Below are 18957 nucleotides of genomic sequence, written 5' to 3' on the forward strand. Positions count from 1 at the left end.
CCTCATATTTAGCCACATTATTGGAGGAGGGGAAATGGATGCAAACCATGTACCTCATGCGTACCCCATGGGGTGAAATGAAGACCAACCCTGTGCCGATGCCTTTCTTCATTAGCAATCCATCGAAGTACATCGTCCAGTACTCTTGGTCAATGACCACTGGTGGCATTTGGACCTCGGTCCACTCTGTAATGAAATTAGTTAGCACTTGGGACTTGATGGCCGTCCGGGAGGCATATGCAATGCCTTGACCCATCAACTCGAGTGCCCACTTTGTGATCCTTCCTGTGGCATCTAGGTTTTGGAAGACCTCGCTAAGGGGGAAGGACGTCACGACCATCACTGGATGTGACTCAAAGTAGTGGTGCAGCTTCCTCTTGGCGATGAGGACAGCATACAGGAGCTTCTAGATTTGGGGGTAGTGTCTTGGATTTGGACAGGAACTCGCTAATGAAGTACACTAGGCGATGTACTTTGAGGGTGTGCCCCTCTTCTATTCGCTCCACCACCAAAGCGGTGCTGACCACCTGCATGGTGGCCGCAATGTAGAGCAGAAACAGTTCTCCATCGGTCGGAGGAACCAAGATCAGGGCCTTCGTCAGAAGCTACTTGACCATGTCAAGCGCCTCCTAGGCCTCAGGCGTCCATTCAAAATGGTTTCTTCATAAACCAATAGAGGGGGAGGCCTCATTTGCCGAGGCGCGAGATGAAATGGCTGAGCATGGCGAGGCACCACATAACTTGTTGTACCCCCCTTTATGTTCTGAATCAGGCTCATCCTTGTGATGGCCAAGATCTTCTCTGGGTTGCCTTCGATGCCACGCTCGGAGACGATGAAACCCAGCAGCATACCCCTCAGGACCACAAAAATGCACTTCTCGGGGTTGAGCTTAATGTTGTTTACTCAAAGTTTTGTAAAGGTCTGCTCAAGGTCGACTATGACCTTGTCAGCCCATTTGGACTTGACCACGATGTCGTCCACGTAGGCCTCAATAGTTTGCCCGATGAGATCTCCAAAACACTTGAGCATACAACGTTGGTATGTAGCCCCAGCGTTCTTTAGACCAAACGGCATTGTGACGTAGCAGAACGATCCAAAGGGGGTGATGAAAGATGTCGCGAGCTGGTCGGACTCTTTCATCGTGATTTGATGGTACCCGGAGTACGCATCAAGGAAGCAAAGAGTTTCACACTCTGAGGTAGAGTCGACTACTTGGTCTATGCGTGGCAAAGGAAACGAATCCTTCGAACACGCTTTGTTGAGACCCATGTAGTCAACACACATTCTCCATTTCCCACTCTTCTTTCGTACAAGAACGGGATTGGCTAACCACTCGGGGAGGTACACTTTCTTGATGAACCCAGCTGCCAAAAGTTTTGCAATCTCCTCGCTGATGGCTCTGTGTTTCCCCTCGTCGAAGCGACGCAGGCACTGCTTCATCGGCTTGGAGCCTAGCTTGATCTTCAAGGTATGCTCGATGACTTCTCTTGGAATGCCTGGCATGTCCAAGGGTTTCCATGCAAAGATGTCTTTGTTGGCGTGGAGGAAGTCGACGAGCATGCTTTCCTATTCGAAGGAAAAGGCGGTGCCAATGCGCACCACTTTGTTTTTGGAGCCACTAGGGTCTATGAGGACCTTCTTACCGCCCTCCACCGGCTTGAAAGACCCGATCGACCACTAGTGGTCGGGTGTTTCTTCAGTGACCTCCTTCCTGATGGCCACAAGCTCCTTGGAGGCGATGATTATCGTGGCATGATCGCAACATTCGACCTTGCACTCATAGGCGTGCTGAAATGAGGTGCCGACGGTGATGACCCCACCTGTGCCCATCATCTTCAGCTTCAGGTAGGTGTAGTTGGGGATGGCCATGAACTTTGCGTAGCATGGATGTCCTAGGATGGCGTGGTAGGCTCCATGGAACCCAACCACCTCGAAGGTGAGGGTCTCCATCCTATAATTGGATGGATCCCTGAAGGTGATGGGCAGATCAATCTACCCAAGTGGCATGGCCTGCTTTCTAGGCATGATGCCGTGGAAAGGTGCTCCGATCGGTCGGATGTGGGATCGACTGATGCCCATGGTGTCGAGCGTCTCGGCGTACATGATGTTGAGGCTGCTGCCTCCATCCACTAGTACCTTAGAGAGCCGCTTCATGATGATGATTGGGCCGACCATGAGTGGATACCTCCCTAGTTACGGGACGCTCTCTAGGTGGTCGGTCCGATCAAAGGTTATGGCGGACTCTAACCACCAAAGGAAGGTAGGCATGGCTGGCTCGGCCGTATAGACCTCACGGCACGTGAGCTTCTAGCGACGCTTGGAGTCATAGGTCGCCGACCCTCCGAAGATCATGAGGCAGCCATCTGACAACGGAAAGCCACCATCCGTCCCCTCAACATTGTCCACAGTCGGCTTGGGGTCCTTCCTATGCTCCCCCTATTGAAGCCTCCAGACAAGAACCACTTCATGAGGCCATAGTCCTTGTATAGATGCTTGATGGGGAAGAAATGGTTCAGGCATGGCCCTTCGAGTAGCTTCTTGAAGTGATCCAGAGTACCCTCCATGGGCTTTTGGCCCCCCTTGTGGTTGGCGGCAGCCACGAGCGAGCCCTCACGCCGCTGCTTGTTCTTCTTCTTGATGGGATGGTTGGTGGTGCCTTCGCTGGCATCCTCATCCCACTTTGCCTTGCCTTTTAGGTGGTCAAAGATCGCTCTGACCGCCTCCTCACCTGAGGCATGGCAAGTGGTGATGTCGAGGAGCTCCTTGGTGGTTCGTAGGCCCTTACATCCCAGCTTGTGAACCAAGGACTTGCAAGTGGTCCTAGATAGGAAAGCTCCAATAACGTAAGTGTCAGCGACATTAGGTAGCTCGTTGCACTGCTGGGAGAAGCACCGGATGTACCCACGAAGGATTTCTCTAGCCTTTTGTTGATAGTCCTTGAGATCCCATGGGTTCCTAGGGTGCTTGTACATGCTCTGGAAGTTCCCCATGAAGATCTCTTTTAGGTCCACCCAACTTTGGATTTTGTTGGGCGGAAGGTGTTCCAACCATGTTCTCGCCGAATCGACCAAGAACAATGGAAGGTTGCGGATAATGAAATCATCATTATCCACTCCACCGGCTTGATAGGTAAGCCGATAATCCTCAAGCCATAGTCCAGGGTTTGTTTCCCCGAAGTATTTCAGAATGTTGGTTGGTCCTCGCTGCTGTCGTAGCGTCCACCACGACGAGGGTGATAGCCATGGCTAGCTCCCTCTGTTGGATCATCACGGGTACATCTATGGGCGTCAAGGGTGTCGCGTGCGTCATGGTTACGGCCAAGACACTCTTGCACTGGGACCACGGTGCACTACCTACCGCCTTGTGGTGCCTGGTGGACTAGCGCGTCCTTGTCGGGTCACTCTGAGGGCATACGCTGGCTGGCGTCGAGCTCGCGATGCCGAGATAGCGAGCTCTTGGCCTGTTGCACCGCCGCATGCTCGAGCAGCGTGCGAATCTCATGGTGGGCCCGATGATCCTTCAACATTGCGGGCCCTAGAAGCCCACGGAGCAAGGCCACCATAGCAGCGATGTTCTAGCTCGCCTGAGCAAAGTGTGGGAGGGCTTCATCATCCGTGATGATCCCCTGGTTCACGTCACAAGCCATGGCACGCGTGCGCCTACCGTCTCCGTGGTGCTCGATCTCCCGATCGAGCTCCGTGCATTCCTGCTCGAGCTGGAGCCATGCTTCCTCGAGCTCTAGGTGCTGGGCCTTTAGTTGCTCCATCCACAAGCGGGGTGCAGCCCCTGTATCCCCCTCAACCTCATCATTGAGGTCATTTGTCGAGGTAGCCTCCTCCTCGTGGATGCTTTCGACGTGTCCCTCGGGGGTATATGCCATAAAACATTTATGAGAGGGGTGATGGCTCCCCCTGCTAGAGTCAGAGGCAGAGGGCGACTCCATTTCTTCTGCGAGGAGGTCATGGAAAGACTTTGTGACATATTTGGTCATCCCTACGAACTTGTCGTTTGCGGGGAAAATGAGGCGCGCATTGCGCCACAAGGTGGCCAACGGTCTCTGCAGCGTTGCGGAGATCGAACGGGAGCGCTATCGGGGCGCTCTGGATGGGGTATTCTGGAGGGAGCGGCTCCCCTCCAGTAAGCTATGCCATGACATTGGTGAACAAGAAGGCGAGATGGCACAGGTCCTCTCAGGATGGTCGGGGTCCTAAGAAGGCGCCGAACTAGCACTCTAACCTCCCGAGTCAAAGTCGAGGAGTTGGTTACTTCCGAGGGCATGAGCCTCCGCTGTGTGTAGTTGCAGCTCCTGAAGTGTCTCAGCGATTATGTTGAGGCCGGCGGAGTGGGGGGTCGAACGGTGGTGGGAGCCATCGCCAACTCTCCCTCCATCGTGACGATGAAATCTAGGTCCCCGAAGCGCACGTGTGCGCCCGGGACCCAGCTGCGGTGGTGACTAGCCATCCGAGGCCTAGTGTGGATGTCGAGACACGCAAAAGGCCCCTACCTGGCGCACCAACTATCAGTGTTTTAAGTTGCCACTAACTAGTAAATTTCTAATATTGCGCGTCTAGCTCGGATGGTGTGCTAAGAGAACACGAGGTTTATACTGGTTCGGACAGAATGTCTCTATGTCCAGTTCATTGCTGCTACTCGTGTTACTAGCACTGAAAGTTCATAGTAGGGGTTACAAACGGTCAAAAGAGGGACAGGTCCCAAGTCTCTGGTGAGAGGATCGAACGGGTGCCGAGAGCTCGGTCACTTCCCGGCTGTGTGCTTGTGTGTTCTGATCGATTCAGGGTTCGATGGGTTCCAGTCCAAATCGAGCTATGTGTTGCGATGTCTTGCGATGCGAATCCAGCTCCTCTTCATGGGATGCCCTACTTTCCCTTTTATAGACCAAGAGAAAGCACGGGTTATAGTCAAGAGAAAAGAGGAGAATGAGAAGGAGAGGAAGTCCTCCAGGATCACCGGATCCTTCTTTTCCTTCATGTGAGTCCCATCAACCTTATAGACATTAATAGGGATAGCTCCACGTCACGGCCCTGTTCATCACTGGCGCCATGCGCAGGCGTTGTCTCTCGGTCGTGGCGCTCCACTCCGTCTTGACGGACGTCGTGGTGAACTGATGCACCTATCGGCGCCCATACGAGGGTTAGGCAAAACAGCACCGGTATGCCCGATGATGTTCCTGATGTGAATCCCTGGGTATGGCCCGCCATGGCCATAGGTTATATCAAGGCATGACGGATCCCCCAGCCTCAGTGTTAGGTGAGGTGGACCCTACCCCTAGAGGTCAGGTGAAGCAGAGCGTAGACCTAAGGGTCGGGCGAGGCGGAGCCCGTGGCCTCGGGGTCAGGCGAGGTGGTGTCCTCCCCCAAAGGTCAGGCGAGGCAAAGCGTAAACCCAAGGGTCGGGCAAGGCGGATTGCAGACCCAAGGGTTGGGCAAGGCGGAGCCCACAACCTCGGGGTTGGGTGAGGCAGAGTCCTCCACTAGAGGCTGGGCGAGGCAGAGTGTAGACCCAAGGGTCGGACGAGACAGAGCCCGCAGCCTCAGGGTCGGGCGAGGCGAAGTCCTCCCCTAAAGGCCAGGCAAGGCGAAACCAGCCCTCGGAGGTCGGGTGAGGCCGAGTCCTTCCCCAGAGGCCAGGCGAGGCAGAACCAGCCCTTAGAGGTCGGGTGAGGCAGAGTCCGCAGCCTCAGAGGTCAGGCGAGGTGGAGCTTACGCACCTGAGGGTCGGTTGGAGCTGTAGTCATGCTCCTGACTACTCAAATGTATCAATGTGGATGGTTATTAGCTCCTCCTCTTTGAGTACCCTAGTATTGGTCCCCGACACAAGGCACCTACGACACTATGATATACAGTAGGATCAGCAACCAGTGGTCCAGCTTGGACTGGACCTCAATTGGAGTGGAGCATGGGTTGCAATTTGACATATTGGCCTTCTCCAAAATTTTAGCGGCATACTTGGCTTGTGAAAGGAACAAACCTGTTGATGATCGTTGAGCAAAACCCCCCGAGAAGTAATGTAGATGACCTAGATCAGTCATAGCAAACTCATGCTATAGGGAGCCATTGATGCGCTAAAGAAGAGATGATGACAAGGCAGTTAATATGATGTTATCCACATATAGAAGAAGATAGGCCACATCCATTCCATGAGCGAAGATGAAGAGCGAAGTATCGCACTGAGAAGCCCAAAAACCAACAGATGTGATGAATGCTTGGAAACGGCTATACCAAGCCTGTGGAGCTTGCTTGAGGCCATATAGGGCTTTGTTGAGCTTGCATACGTAATCAGGAAGAGTCGGATCAACAAATCCAGGGGGTTGCTAACAATAAATAGTTTCACTGAGAGTGCCATGGAGGAATGTATTTTTGACATCCAATTGATGAATAGGCCAATCATTGGAGACGGCGAGAGATAACACCGTGCGTATTGTTGCGGGCTTGACAATAGGAATGAACGTTTCATCATAGTCAAGGCCTTGTTGTTGAGAGAAACCACGCACTACCCAACGAGCTTTATATCGAGCGAGAGATCCATCAGCATTGAACTTATGATGATAAAGCCATTTGCCTAAAACAATGTTAGCATGCGGTGGTGGTGGCATAGGATGCCATGTTTGATTGGCAATAAGAGCTCCATATTCCTCTTCCATGGCAAGTTTCCAATTGGGATCAGAGAGAGCAACTTGATATGTTTTGAGAAGCACGCTGATGTCTGCTGGAACCACGGCCAAATTGAAGATTTGGCGAGGTTGGTTGATTCCTGACTTGCCCCGAGTTTGCATGGCATGCTGATTAACAATGGGGGGAACAAACAATTGGCGCATTTGATGAGCGTTGTGCAGCTGGTATGACACCTGAGGTAGAGGACGATGTCGCAGCCAAGGTGGAGGGCGAGGGCTACCGGCGCGAGTAGACCTAGGTGATCAGGGACCTTGGAAGGCCGCTAGGTCCCGATGTCGGACCCCCAGCAAGAGGCCCAGGCGGGTGTGTCAAACCAGCAATAGTTGGACCGCCAGTAGGAGGCCTAGGTTGGTGTGCGGGACCAGCAACAGTGGTGCCCAATGTCGTTGTAGGGGGGCGCCGTAGACACGCTCAACATGGAGGGGCCGCGAGCATCGTGGACCGCTGCACCGTCAGGTTCATGCGGCGCGAAGGACACCACTTCACGAGGTTCGCCTCAAGGGTCATAGCCCGAGAGGCCTTTTTGTCGAGGAAGAGATTCCCGCCTTGGTCCAAACCGTGTGAGCAGAAGCACCGGTCTCCATGATTAGACACAACATGCGAGGCGACGATGAGGAGTAGATCAGCGAGTGCATGGAGCTGTCGATTGCTAGCCAGGCTGCATCGGGCTCTTCAGGCCCCGGCGTGCCATCGATGTGAGACGAAGCGCCGAACTTGCCGACGAGGGTGAGGAACAACTTTCGCCATGTGGAGTAGTTTGGGGGATCAAGCTCGAGGGCGAAGGGGATGTGGTTCTTGATGTTGATGGTGGCGAGTGCCGAGGTCATGCTTGGGGTAGCAGGAGGAGGGAGGGAGGGCAGCCACGATCGCGGCGACCATGGCAGCAGCAGCCGCCTTGGCGTCATCGTGCATAGCAGAGGGGCGAAGGTAGAGGAAGGGTCAAGAAGAGGGAGGATCGGGTCTAGCTGATACCATGTGAGAACATAGGAATAGGAAGAGTAAAAGTCCTTGAGTTTCCATTCATTGGTACAAGTATATATAGATTACAATTAAGGTACGAAACTGAAACATGACTGAACGTTTCATCTTCAAGATGCTTCATATTCTAATAGACACCACCACAACTCGCCTAACTTTTACCTCGTGGCAAGCCTTTAACACATTACTTGTTTCCTTTTCCAGCCTTGACTCGCCTCACTAGCCTTACCTCGTAGAACCTTGCCAGGTCAGAAGGGCCATTTGGCTCTCCCTGCTAGCAAGGAAATCCTTGCTTGCATCGGTCCTGTGACACCCTGGCAAGAAATCCAAACAAGCAGCTTTCTCCTTATCCTCGCTCGGTAAGATTACATAGTACCGAGTGAAGGATCCAAACGGGCTCTAAGCTACTGTAATCGAAGCTTTTTTTGAAAAATAAAGAAATAACCTCACAAACACCACCACCGCTAAAAAACACATTGGTGGTTAGTGAAGAGTCGTTTGTACAAATCGGCCAAAAAGAAGTGCATAAATAATGATTTTCGCGTCTAGGCCAAGCCCCAATGTTGTAAGTTATGGGACTTTTTCTGCAAAAATATAAGCGTGTAAGTTCTAACTATAACTTTCCCCTTTGGATTAATCTTATTTACCATCTCACCACAAATATATTGCTAAACAATTTTCACATGTGGTTCAAATGAGAAACCACATGTGACGTGGTGGAGGGTGGAGATGGCAGTATCATCGTTCGCTCCCCTGACCAAGCTTCTTCACCATGGCACCGTGCTATCATACATGTAGTAGGCTCCAAATCTGGACTGGCGTGACATGGAGAGGAGCACCATGGCTAGTAGAATTCGGGCCCATGGGGCAACCGCAGCAGACGGCGACGCCGCGCAAGACATCTTTGGCGGCGTGATGCGGGGGTTTTAGCCTCATACTCCGCATCCACCTGGAGCAATACCTCATCGACAACGGTGCTGTAGACCTCTAGGCTGACGACAAAGAAGCAGAGCATGAGGGTTCTGAGAACTCAGCGCGCGCTCCAATTCCCTTTCTGGCCCACGTATCAGAGAGAAGGGCTAAAAAAGGCGTGGACTGCTCAAGTACAAAGCGCGCCAGATAAAAAGAATTCCGCCAACCTTATCCTCTCCTCTGCCCTAGAGGCCACAACTTCTCTCGATCTCCCCCAAATCTGTTCATCTCTATGGTACCTCCGTCCTCACAAAAGCACTAGCCCCCTCTCATTCCTCACCGTCGGGCGCCGGCGCCAAGACCTCCACCGCCGATGGTCTAATGCCGAACACAAGCGCGTCCCCATGCCCAACTCCTTTGACAGCCGCCGCTATACTCGTTGGGCCGCCGGCGCTGCCAATCGCCACTCTCCGCTCTCACTTCTCGATGCTGCCACCAGGACCGCCACGCTGTCGCAGGTACTTACAATAGTACGCTGGCAACCCCTACCTCTCCTCTGATCTCCCTCTCCCTACCAAATCATCCTCATCTCTCCAAATCATACACAAAAAGAAGCTTGTAGATATGCATGCCACGAGATTTTAGGGTAGTGGTGCTCGGCCTTGTTTGCTTCCCCTTCCTTTCCCATCAAAATTCCAGTCTGTATCTTCTTGCAGGTAGATTCCATCAAGGGAGCAGATGATTCGAGTGATTGGACCAACATGTAATTTGTTCTAATTGGATTGTAGGTGCAGTCTTTTGATCAGGTATGGGAGTGGAAAGGAAAAACGGACGCCGAAGTCCTTCCCTGACGGTTATAACCGTCGTGAATCAATTGATGACGGTTTTCTATCAGGAAGATGGACTTTCCCGTAAGTTTATCCCTGACGGCGTATCTCTGACGGTAACCGTCACGGACGGCGTTCTTTGAAGGTATTAGCCATTTTCCCTGACAGGGCCAGGAAAAAAATTTTGCCTGGTTGCAATAGGTAAACCCACCATATGTACGCGAGGCCGATATTAAGAGGTTCCCTTGTCTGCTAATGCAACAACTAAAGAATCTATATGTTAGGAAGTAATGTATCCAATGAGCTGTACAACAGGTACATACGAAAAGGAAAATATCTCTAACAATATAGCCAGCAAAGGGATGGTTTCCGAACTATCCTTGCTCTCACTTTATTTTCTTGGATGGATGCATATCATGCATGCCAGTGAATAATTAATATCAGCAAGGATGTACTGAAGTGTGAAGTCCCACTCAATACTGCGGATATAATTGCTTTCTCGTAATCTGGCGTGCTCAGGCTCAGGGACATGTGCAAAAAAAAAACACAGGCCGCCCACAGGAACAGGTTCCCCTTTTGTTGTATATACGCATGCACCCAGCATGCGCTATGCTTGTCATACAAGTATGAAGTATACAACTGTACAAGATGGCACGAGCGCAGTATCTGCAAGCAACGTTTTTGTACTGTAGCATCGTATTAAAATATAATATAACTAAAGAAAAGCAGCAATTTTTTGTTGTGGAATGGAATTCCTAAAGTAGCTCCAGCGCATTCCTAGCTCAATACCATACAAGATATAGAAATATAATAAATAGATAAATACGACTACTAAGGAAAGGTAAATTAATTATTTTCCTGATATATATATACAAGCAAAGCAAGGCTATCGTCCTACCGTAGCAATGGAGGCAGCAGGCGGGGGAACGACGATGAAGACGGTGTGCGTGACCGGCGCGGGCGGGTTCGTGGCCTCATGGCTCGTCGAGCGCCTCCTCGCCGGCGGCCAATACATGGTCCACGGCACCGTCCGCGATCCCGGTAACTTGTTGATAGATAAAGGATCCACGGCACCGTCCTGAGGAGCTTGAGCGACTGAGTGAGTGTGTGTATGACGATCGATTCGTGCGCAGGCGACGCCAAGAACGCGCACCTGCTGGGGCTGGACGGCGCCGCGGAGCGGCTGCGGCTGTTGAAGGCCGACCTGCTCGACTACGGTAGCGTGGCGTCGGCCATCGCAGGCTGCGGCGGCGTCTTCCACGTGGCCTTCCCCGTCCCCGACTATGCCCTCACTGACCCCGAGGCACCAGCACTCTCGCGCCCTTTAATTCTCCCCTCTGCCTCGACAATGCAATGCATGCCTTTTCAATTCGTGTGATCTCCATCGGAGACAGACGGTCACCGTACGTACGTCTCCATATGTTGACGTTGTTGCAGGTCGAGATTCTGGCTCCTGCCGTGACGGGCACCATGAATGTCCTCAGGGCGTGCTCCGAGGCCGAGGTAGTCAAGAGGGTCGTCGTGGTGTCGTCTCTCTCGGCTGTGATGATAAAACCTGAGTGGGGCGAGTGCAAGGTCATGGACGAAGGTTGCTGGTCTGACGTCGACCTCTGCAGAACCACTGAGGTCACAAACCAACTTGAACCCCTTTGCATGCGTGCCCTCTGGGAAATTTGATATTAATATTGTGTTACCCATGTTTCATGAACAAATATGAGCTGATTGATGAACTTAGGCCCTATTTGGTTCTCCACCAACTAAGACTGAGTTCGTTGGGCATGCATATGGGGAACGGGAACAGGGGATGGTTTTCCATCCCTGTCTCCGTAAACCCGACAGGAACTAAATTATTTCTCTTTCAATTCGAGTGGAGATTAAATTGGTCTCGTCCCTGTCTCCTAAAAGGAGAATTCTCCACGCGGAATAGGCGATCGGGGCCCACTGCCATCTCTACCACCAGCACATGCCACGTTGGTTGTACCGCCGCCGCAGATGAGCCAAAGAAAATGGACGCCACAATTGTAGCGAGAATTGATACGTGAATGAGTTGAGAAACTTGTGGCACACCACAACTAATTTGTTAATCAAATAAACAGCCTTACTTTTGTTGCAGTCGCATGTGTGGCGTGGCAAAGTGAGGTCCTGAAACAAACTGGCCCATATACAATCCCTCTCTGTCAAACAAACCCTTACGCGTGGCACACACACGCATGTCTTATTAACTGATTGTTTTGTTGTGTCTATAGTAGGTCGTAACCAAAGCTATTTCTCTCCTTTGACATAATGACACATAGTTTTCCTATGTGTTCGCGGAAAGAAACCTTCGTACAGAAAAGTACATATAATCACTGGATGTCGACTGTGGAGTGACAATGATAGGGATGCTGCTTGTGCTTTGGTGCTAGCTAGATCGATTTTGGTTAAAACTTTTGTAGGGAAAAGTGCATATTCAGCTATTGTACTGTAATGTCAGTGACTTCAGCCAGAGAATCAGAGACAAATAGTCACTTGTATTAATTGTGCCTAATCAAGCACTCCAACGGGCCAGCTGGATTATAGGTCATTCGGACAGCAAGGAATGCATATGATTCTGATTGGAAGGGTTCTTAACTTTTCCTTTTAAAACCTGCAAAACATGTGATTTTTCACACACATTCTAATTTTGTTCTCTCCCAATTTCTTCACTCTTCCAGAACTGGTATTGCCTTTCCAAGACACTGGCAGAGCGGGAGGCATTTGATTACGCCAAGAGAACTGGGATCGATGTGGTGTCAGTCTGCCCATCACTGGTGATTGGGCCCTTGCTGCAACCCACACTGAACGCGAGCAGTTCGGTCGTGGTTGATTTCCTCAAAGGTTTACTACTTTTTTCTTTCCTTTGATGAATTCTTGCACAATTTGTAGCACATCCTGTTGGATTAATTTGAGACCTGAAATGTGGTTTGTGTTATGTCTTTACAGGAGATCGCTTGGTGAAAATGAAACTGAGACACTTTGTGGATGTTCGCGATGTCGCTGATGCTCTTCTCCTAGTGTACGAGAGTCCGGAGGCATCTGGGAGGTATATCTGCAATTCGCACCCAAGGCTGGTATCTGATGTCATAAAGCTACTCAAGAGCTGGTACCCGACTTATCAATATGCCACCAAGTAAGCCTGTTCTTGATTATCAGCAATCGTGTTGCTTCTTCCGAACTCCGATCATACATATAAGTTAATCTAAGTTTGTCTAAACTCAGTTTCGTTTAGTTCTGATTATTAGTATCCAAGTGTGCGAAAAACTAGTTAATGTTGCACATGACGTCAAGGTAATTGTGGTACTTTTGATTATAAGTATCCAAGTGTACTTAGAATGTCGTACTAGTGTTCTTTGTTGCTTGGAAAGGCAGGACATAACCCATTATGCTATATGCTGTGCTGTGCTTTGTGAAATTAGTAATCCTAGCTAAGAGCATGGAGTCTTATATCAAACTGCTAAATTGGAAAAAGGAGCATGTAAGGATGTTGGCCCTGTTCGCTTTGCTGAAAAGCCATGGCTGAAAATACTGTTCGCTGATTTGTGGTGAGAGAAAAACACTATTCATTAGCTGAAATAATACGGCTCTTAAGACAAGCGAACATGGCCATTATCATGTGACCTCTCATGGAGAAGAGCTCTGACACAAGTAAAGGAATGATTTTTACTAACGGTCAAAATCGATCTTCAGTTACTAACGGTCAAAATCGATCTTCAGGGCCGGTTCAGTAGAATGTCATAAGTGCTTCTCATGTAAGCACACCCTGCCCAGCCCAAGTTGTTGTGGTTCCGTGTGCGGCACGCACACTCTGCAAAATCCCAAACAGCAATTAGAATGCCATAATAGTGACAGTGATCCTTAGTACTTATCTTATGTTGTTGCTCATGCGGTTCCATTGAAGTTTTGATTTCTCTTGGGGCATGGTGGGTGAATTTGAAATGGCATGGTCAATGCAATCTGACGTATTGCATATACATATTTTGTTCCCCAACCAATGGCAGGTTCGTCCAAGTGAGCCACGAGCCTCCATTCAGTTCCAAGAAGTTGCAGGCGCTTGGCTGGAAATTCAGGCCGTTTGAGGAGACTCTCAGGGACAGCGTTGAATCCTTCAAGGCAGCAGGTGTCTTGGATTGAGGAAACACTACTTCATTCCCTGTCGCATTTGAAAATCAAAGTCGTTGCCTCATACAGTACATCATTGTCTTTGATCGATAATTGGGATGAGTAATGTAAGCATCAAAAGGGATCAAAGTTTTTTCATGTAATAAGCGGCATTTGGGCAATAGCAATAATAAGTAGTATATCAAATTTATATGAATGTATGTTATTGTTGGAGTCTTTAATTTGAATATCATGAATCAAGGAAGTCATGTACTACTATAGAATCATCATCACCGCTGACTTTGTGCTTTGACGATGATGATCATCTTCATCATCGCCAGCTCAAAACCAACGGTAAAAATTGATTAAAATATTGAAGAAAAGTACCCACACCCTGCTGCCGGGCACCGCCCGTGCAATGCTCTGCTGCCGGCCGCTCGCCTGCATTGCATGGAAGCACAAGACGCCTAAAATCGAATGCCTTCGACTAGGGTCGTGCCGGCACCGACGGTCTAGAAAAATAGAAATAAGTTACTAATCATATATAATACTCCTATATAGCACTAACCTATGGTATTGAGTAGTTACTAGAAAGAAATATTTTTAACGGTAATACAAGATAAATGGTCGATTAATTACCTACATATGTTTAGGAATTAGGCTACTTACTCGTTGAGTGCTAGCCTCCAAGGACCAATCATCTCAAGTTTTCGATGGATCTATCATCTATGGCACTACGACAGTTTGGCACTTATCAGTATGCACTCTCCAACGTCCCTCCGACTCTCCATGACATTGTGTTGTTTGCAGTTTGATACAATTGAATCTCACTAAGTAACCGTCTCGGCTATGCAGCTAGGGAATCTCAAGTCCTATATTCCACTACAAATACTCCAGATGAAACAATTGAATCTCACTAAGTCATCGTCTCCGCTAGGCAGCTAGGGAATGACCAGGTTGGCCGGCAACGCAGGCGTTTCAGACTCATGTTTCAATTGTTTCATCTCGATGTTGCAAAAGTAGATTCTGGGATGTTGCATATGTTGCAATGACAATATACGCATGTTTCAAATGTATGGTTCAGTTGTTTTAAGATGTATATTTCAAGTGTTTCATCTCGATGTTGCAGAAGTATATGCGGATGTTGCATAACATGCATGTTTCAAGTGTTTCATATGTATGTTACAAGTGTTTCATCTAGATGTTGCAAAAGTATATCTGGATGTTGCATATGTTGCTATGGCTATACACGCATGTTTCAATCGTATGTTTCAAGTGTTTCATCTTTTTTAGTCGTATATTGCAAGTGTTTCAACTGGGGAGCACATGTTGCAATGGCCCCGGTGGCCGGCCTGCAGCAGCTGCCTGCTACTGCTTCTAGGGCACCGCCGTGGGTCACCATGCGAGCGCCTGACGAGGCCGGAAGACGCCTCCGCGGTGCGCATCCGCATGTGGGGTCAGGCAGGCGCGCTCCTGCCTATTACCGCCCTATTATGCGTGCGCGATGGGCGCGATGCATTCGAACGGAGAGCAAAGTCCGGACACCTCCTACGGTCGGACATCGGGCACTAGCCCTTCCGAAGTAGGTTAGACAAACGGACAAATGAAGTAGTGTAGCCATTCCTAGATTCAGCACCTACCGTTGTCATGGACTCGCAACAAAAAAATGTTAATTGGAGTATAGAATATTGATTATCAGATGAATTATAGTTACGGGTTTCCCTCGGATTCAAATCTGAATTTTAATAATATGGAGAACTTTTAATATCCATGCGGATATGGGTCATCCAAATCCGATTATGTGCGGAAGTGGGATAGGATATGGAATCGGCAAAATCCGGCAAATATAGATTATCCGTAAATTCTATATGGATTATCCGACGTTTAGAATAGAATATCCGATAATTTATCTTCCTAGACAAAAACCTAGAGGAATTGAGGATTTAAAAAAGTTTTTAGTTGAGAACTCTTGTTTTGTGATGTCGTTGTTTGACGTTATAGATTTTGAATTGAGATCTTGTTGGCTGTTATTACATATTGACTAATAACTTATCATTTATGAGTGAGGATAGCCTATTAATGCTAATTGCAGTCGGTGCGATAGCCACAACTTGAAATCAATGTATGATTATTTTCTACTATCTGTTATTGGCTCTTTACAAAATTAACTCTTGACATGTATATATAAATTATTCGACTATTTAAATCTGTATCCAATTTGACTCCGCTCTATATTTGTACCAGTTCTGACATTCGAAGAAATCCACATCCGCATTCATGTATTATCTGCTCTGATCCGAATCTGACAAAGAAAAACATATTAGAATATGAGAGAGGCATTACTGATCTGATCCGTTTTCATACCTACTTATAGTATTTTTCCGTAAAAATTTGGAGCTCGTACCATCGCACGGGTAGCACGGTACTGTGTGCCAGGTGCTCAACCAAACAGGTGTGCAAAATGAAGAGCCTGTTTGGTAGGGCTTCTCCACCCTCACAAAGCTGTTTTTTAGCTTCTCCTATCAAATAGGATCTGATGAAACAGCTTCTAAGTTGTTTTTCCAGCTTCTCTCACATGCACAATTTCCCAAGTGAAGCCGAAAATATTAGCTTTTCCTTAGCTCTCTCTACTATCTTCCCTAAGAAGCTGTTTTATCAGACGTTTTTTAAAACAGTTTTAGCTTCACCGGTGAAGTTACTTTATAGAACTGAAATAAAAAAATAACTACTCACTCCGTTCTAAATTATAAGTCTCTTTGATTTTTTTTGGCCCATCTATTTTGTTCTGTATCTGTACATATTATTTATCTAAATTCATAGCAAAATAAATGTGTCAAAAAAGTTAAAGTGACTTGTAATTTAGAATGGAAGGAGCAAGTGAAGCTGAGTTTTGCCGAAACCCAGCACAAAGTACTGCATGCACATAGGATCCCCCCGAGTTCTCTGCCCAACCAGTGAGCTTTTTTTTTTTTTTTTGTGTGTGTGTGAAATCAACCATTGTGCTATATCCTCGTAGTTCAGGAATCAAGGGACGCCGACTAGCGCCAAATTGTCAACCGCCACAATTTGCACGAGGTCAATACGGCCGACCGTATATTTAATAACAACAAGTACTGTAATAAATAATAATCCTCTCGACACCCGAATCAGTCTAAGACTCTAAGGAAACAAGACGAGCCCCCGTAGGTCGTCGTGATCGGTACCAATGGAAGGCGCAGGCGCAGCTGGGAGGACGAGGACGGCGGTGGGCGTGACCGGCGCGGGAGGTTTCGTGGCCTCGTGGCTCGTCGAGCGCCTCCTCGCCAGCGGCCGATACGTGGTCCATGGCACCGTCCGTGATCCGGGTACGAAATCACTGCTTGTCTTCTTGTTCCCGGTGAACTGGCGTGTGCGTGCGTACATGATTACATGTTGGACGATCTGTGCGTGGTGCGCAGGCGACGCCAAGAACGCGCACCTGGCGGCGATGGACGGCGCCGCGGACCGTCTGCGCCTGTTCAGGGCCGACTTGCTGGACTACGGCAGCGTGGCGGCGGCCATCGCCGGCTGCGATGGCGTCTTCCACGTCGCGTCCCCAGTCCCCAGCACCTACCCAGTCGGTGACCCCGAGGCAACACACCTCAGCTCGCCCTTCCCGCTGCTGCCCTCTTTCTTCCCTCGGCTTTCTCATGCGTCTGTTCAATCTTTGTTGCTGCAGGTAGAGCTGCTCGCTCCGGCCGTGAAGGGCACCATGAACGTCCTCAAGGCGTGCTCCGAGGCCAAGGTCAAGAGGGTTGTCGTGGTGTCGTCCGTGTCCGCCGTAATGGTGAACCCTGGCTGGCCCCAGGACGAGGTCATGGACGAAGCTTGTTGGTCTGATGTCGAATTCTGCAGAACCACTCAGGTGACAGCAAAAGCTTCACATGCACCCTGTTCCTCTCATCCCCTCAACTCGAGGAAAATCGATGATTTGCACCGGGTGTTTCGCTCATGTATACCTAGGATCGATTGTAAACAGCTAACTACTTAGGACCGATTGTAAACAGCTAACAGACAAAGTATAAATAGATTTCACAAACACCCATGACATTGCTGTGGATAGCGATGCTGTCAAGTCGTATTACCTTTAGATTTGCATACCTAATTATGAGAAACACTTTTGTCTGCTGTCGTTCCGCTGCCAGAACTGGTACTGTCTTTCCAAGACACTGGCAGAGCTGGAGGCATTTGATTACGCGAAGAGAACCGGACTAGATGTGGTGTCAGTCTGCCCATCCCTGGTGATCGGGCCCTTGCTGCAGTCGACAGTGAACGCAAGCAGCTCCATCATAGTCGATTGCTTGAAAGGTACTACTAATAAGAATCCCCGCCTCACTTTGCTGTGCTCTCCAAGTCTGAAACTCTGAACTGAAATCTTAGCCGCTTTGAGTACATCCAGACGAGTCCTGTAACTGTAACCGCTTTCTGCAGGAGATCATGAGGTGAAACTGAAGCTGAGGAACTTCGTGGATGTTCGCGACGTCGCCGATGCTCTGCTCCTGGTGTACGAGACTCCGGAGGCGTCTGGACGGTACATCTGCGATGCAAATGCAAGGCAGGTGTCTGATGTCATAGCGCTGCTGAAGAACTGGCACCCTGCCTACAATCATGCTACCAAGTAAGCAGAAACATACTGCAAGGTTATCTTATAGGCTTGTACTAGCAATCAAGCCATCAGTGCATAAAACCGCAAGCTGCTAGTACATAGGTTGCGTTTTGATCCAAGGCAAATGCATGGCAGGTTCGTGCAAGTGAGCGATGAGCCTTTATTCAGCTCCAAGAAGCTGAAGGCGCTGGGCTGGAAATTCAGGACGTTCGAGGAGACCCTCAGGGACAGCGTTGAATCCTTCACGGCGGCAGGTGTCCTGGATTGAAGAAAACACAGTGCCCTGTTCTGTATAACCTTCGCATTTTGAAAATCAAAGCTGTTGTCTTGTGCAACATTCCAACTTCCTTGACTTGAGAACTGAGACGGGTAATGTAATAAAAATCGAAAGGGGCACATTTTTCCGTGTATTATGGCGCCATAGTTAACGGTGTTTTAGTTTCCTAATTTAATATCTTACTTTTGAAACATAAGAAATGGTGGCTCTGAGCTAAAAGACATGAAACATGACGCTCACAAACACAAAATGTATGATATCTTATCTTACCATCGCTAATTAGAGGCTTTAATGGATACTTAACGATAATTCTCATCAGATGCACTAGAAAACAAAGATATATCCTAGAAATTATAACAATAGTTAGAAACATTTTAGCCTTTAATGTAGTATATGCTATAATCAGCATCATCATCAATAATAACCATTAGATCTATTCTATTTTATAAAAATTACCGACCTCTTTCATTATGAAAGACAATTCAAAATATCCCCTAAATTTATATATAAAGTTACCAAACTCTGCCACT

At 48.8% G+C, this 18957-nt stretch overlaps 2 protein-coding genes and 1 pseudogene across 4 annotated transcripts; 2 read left to right on the top strand and 1 right to left on the bottom strand.

Annotated features, from left to right (window-relative positions):
• The window catches only part of LOC136526928 (cinnamoyl-CoA reductase 1-like), an 87498-nt pseudogene that overhangs the window by 55629 nt on the left and 12912 nt on the right, over positions 1 to 18957 (bottom strand).
• Positions 10316 to 13559, top strand: LOC136526926 (cinnamoyl-CoA reductase 1-like). The gene is made up of 6 exons (XM_066519495.1): positions 10316 to 10451; positions 10544 to 10713; positions 10848 to 11036; positions 12104 to 12266; positions 12372 to 12558; positions 13427 to 13559. Exons 1-6 carry the CDS (start codon positions 10316 to 10318, stop codon positions 13557 to 13559), a joined length of 978 nt encoding a protein of 325 aa, XP_066375592.1.
• On the top strand, positions 16713 to 18546 carry LOC136526925 (cinnamoyl-CoA reductase 1-like). Of its 3 annotated transcripts, XM_066519494.1 has the most exons (6): positions 16713 to 16870; positions 16964 to 17136; positions 17224 to 17409; positions 17690 to 17852; positions 17976 to 18162; positions 18286 to 18546. In XM_066519494.1, exons 1-6 carry the CDS (start codon positions 16732 to 16734, stop codon positions 18416 to 18418), a joined length of 981 nt encoding a protein of 326 aa, XP_066375591.1. In that variant the 5' UTR covers positions 16713 to 16731; the 3' UTR covers positions 18419 to 18546. The 3 variants fall into 3 exon arrangements, with proteins under 3 accessions (XP_066375591.1, XP_066375589.1, XP_066375590.1); XM_066519492.1 differs by having other exon boundaries at positions 16713 to 17136; XM_066519493.1 differs by having other exon boundaries at positions 16964 to 17409.

This window comes from Miscanthus floridulus, chromosome 19 (genome assembly GCF_019320115.1).
Source record: "Miscanthus floridulus cultivar M001 chromosome 19, ASM1932011v1, whole genome shotgun sequence".
Lineage (NCBI taxonomy): Eukaryota > Viridiplantae > Streptophyta > Magnoliopsida > Poales > Poaceae > Miscanthus > Miscanthus floridulus.

What these genes read in the sequence shown, in the direction of transcription:
- LOC136526926 (XM_066519495.1), top strand. Translation starts at nt 10,316, where the DNA reads ATGGAGGCAGCAGGCGGGGGAACGACGATGAAGACGGTGTGCGTGACC. An exon ending in CGGCACCGTCCGCGATCCCG is followed by an intron (nt 10,452 to 10,543) that starts GTAACTTGTTGA and finishes ATTCGTGCGCAG; the next exon opens with GCGACGCCAAGAACGCGCAC. An exon ending in ACCTCTGCAGAACCACTGAG is followed by an intron (nt 11,037 to 12,103) that starts GTCACAAACCAA and finishes TCACTCTTCCAG; the next exon opens with AACTGGTATTGCCTTTCCAA.
- LOC136526925 (XM_066519492.1), top strand. Translation starts at nt 16,732, where the DNA reads ATGGAAGGCGCAGGCGCAGCTGGGAGGACGAGGACGGCGGTGGGCGTG. An exon ending in AATTCTGCAGAACCACTCAG is followed by an intron (nt 17,410 to 17,689) that starts GTGACAGCAAAA and finishes TTCCGCTGCCAG; the next exon opens with AACTGGTACTGTCTTTCCAA. An exon ending in GCCTACAATCATGCTACCAA is followed by an intron (nt 18,163 to 18,285) that starts GTAAGCAGAAAC and finishes AATGCATGGCAG; the next exon opens with GTTCGTGCAAGTGAGCGATG.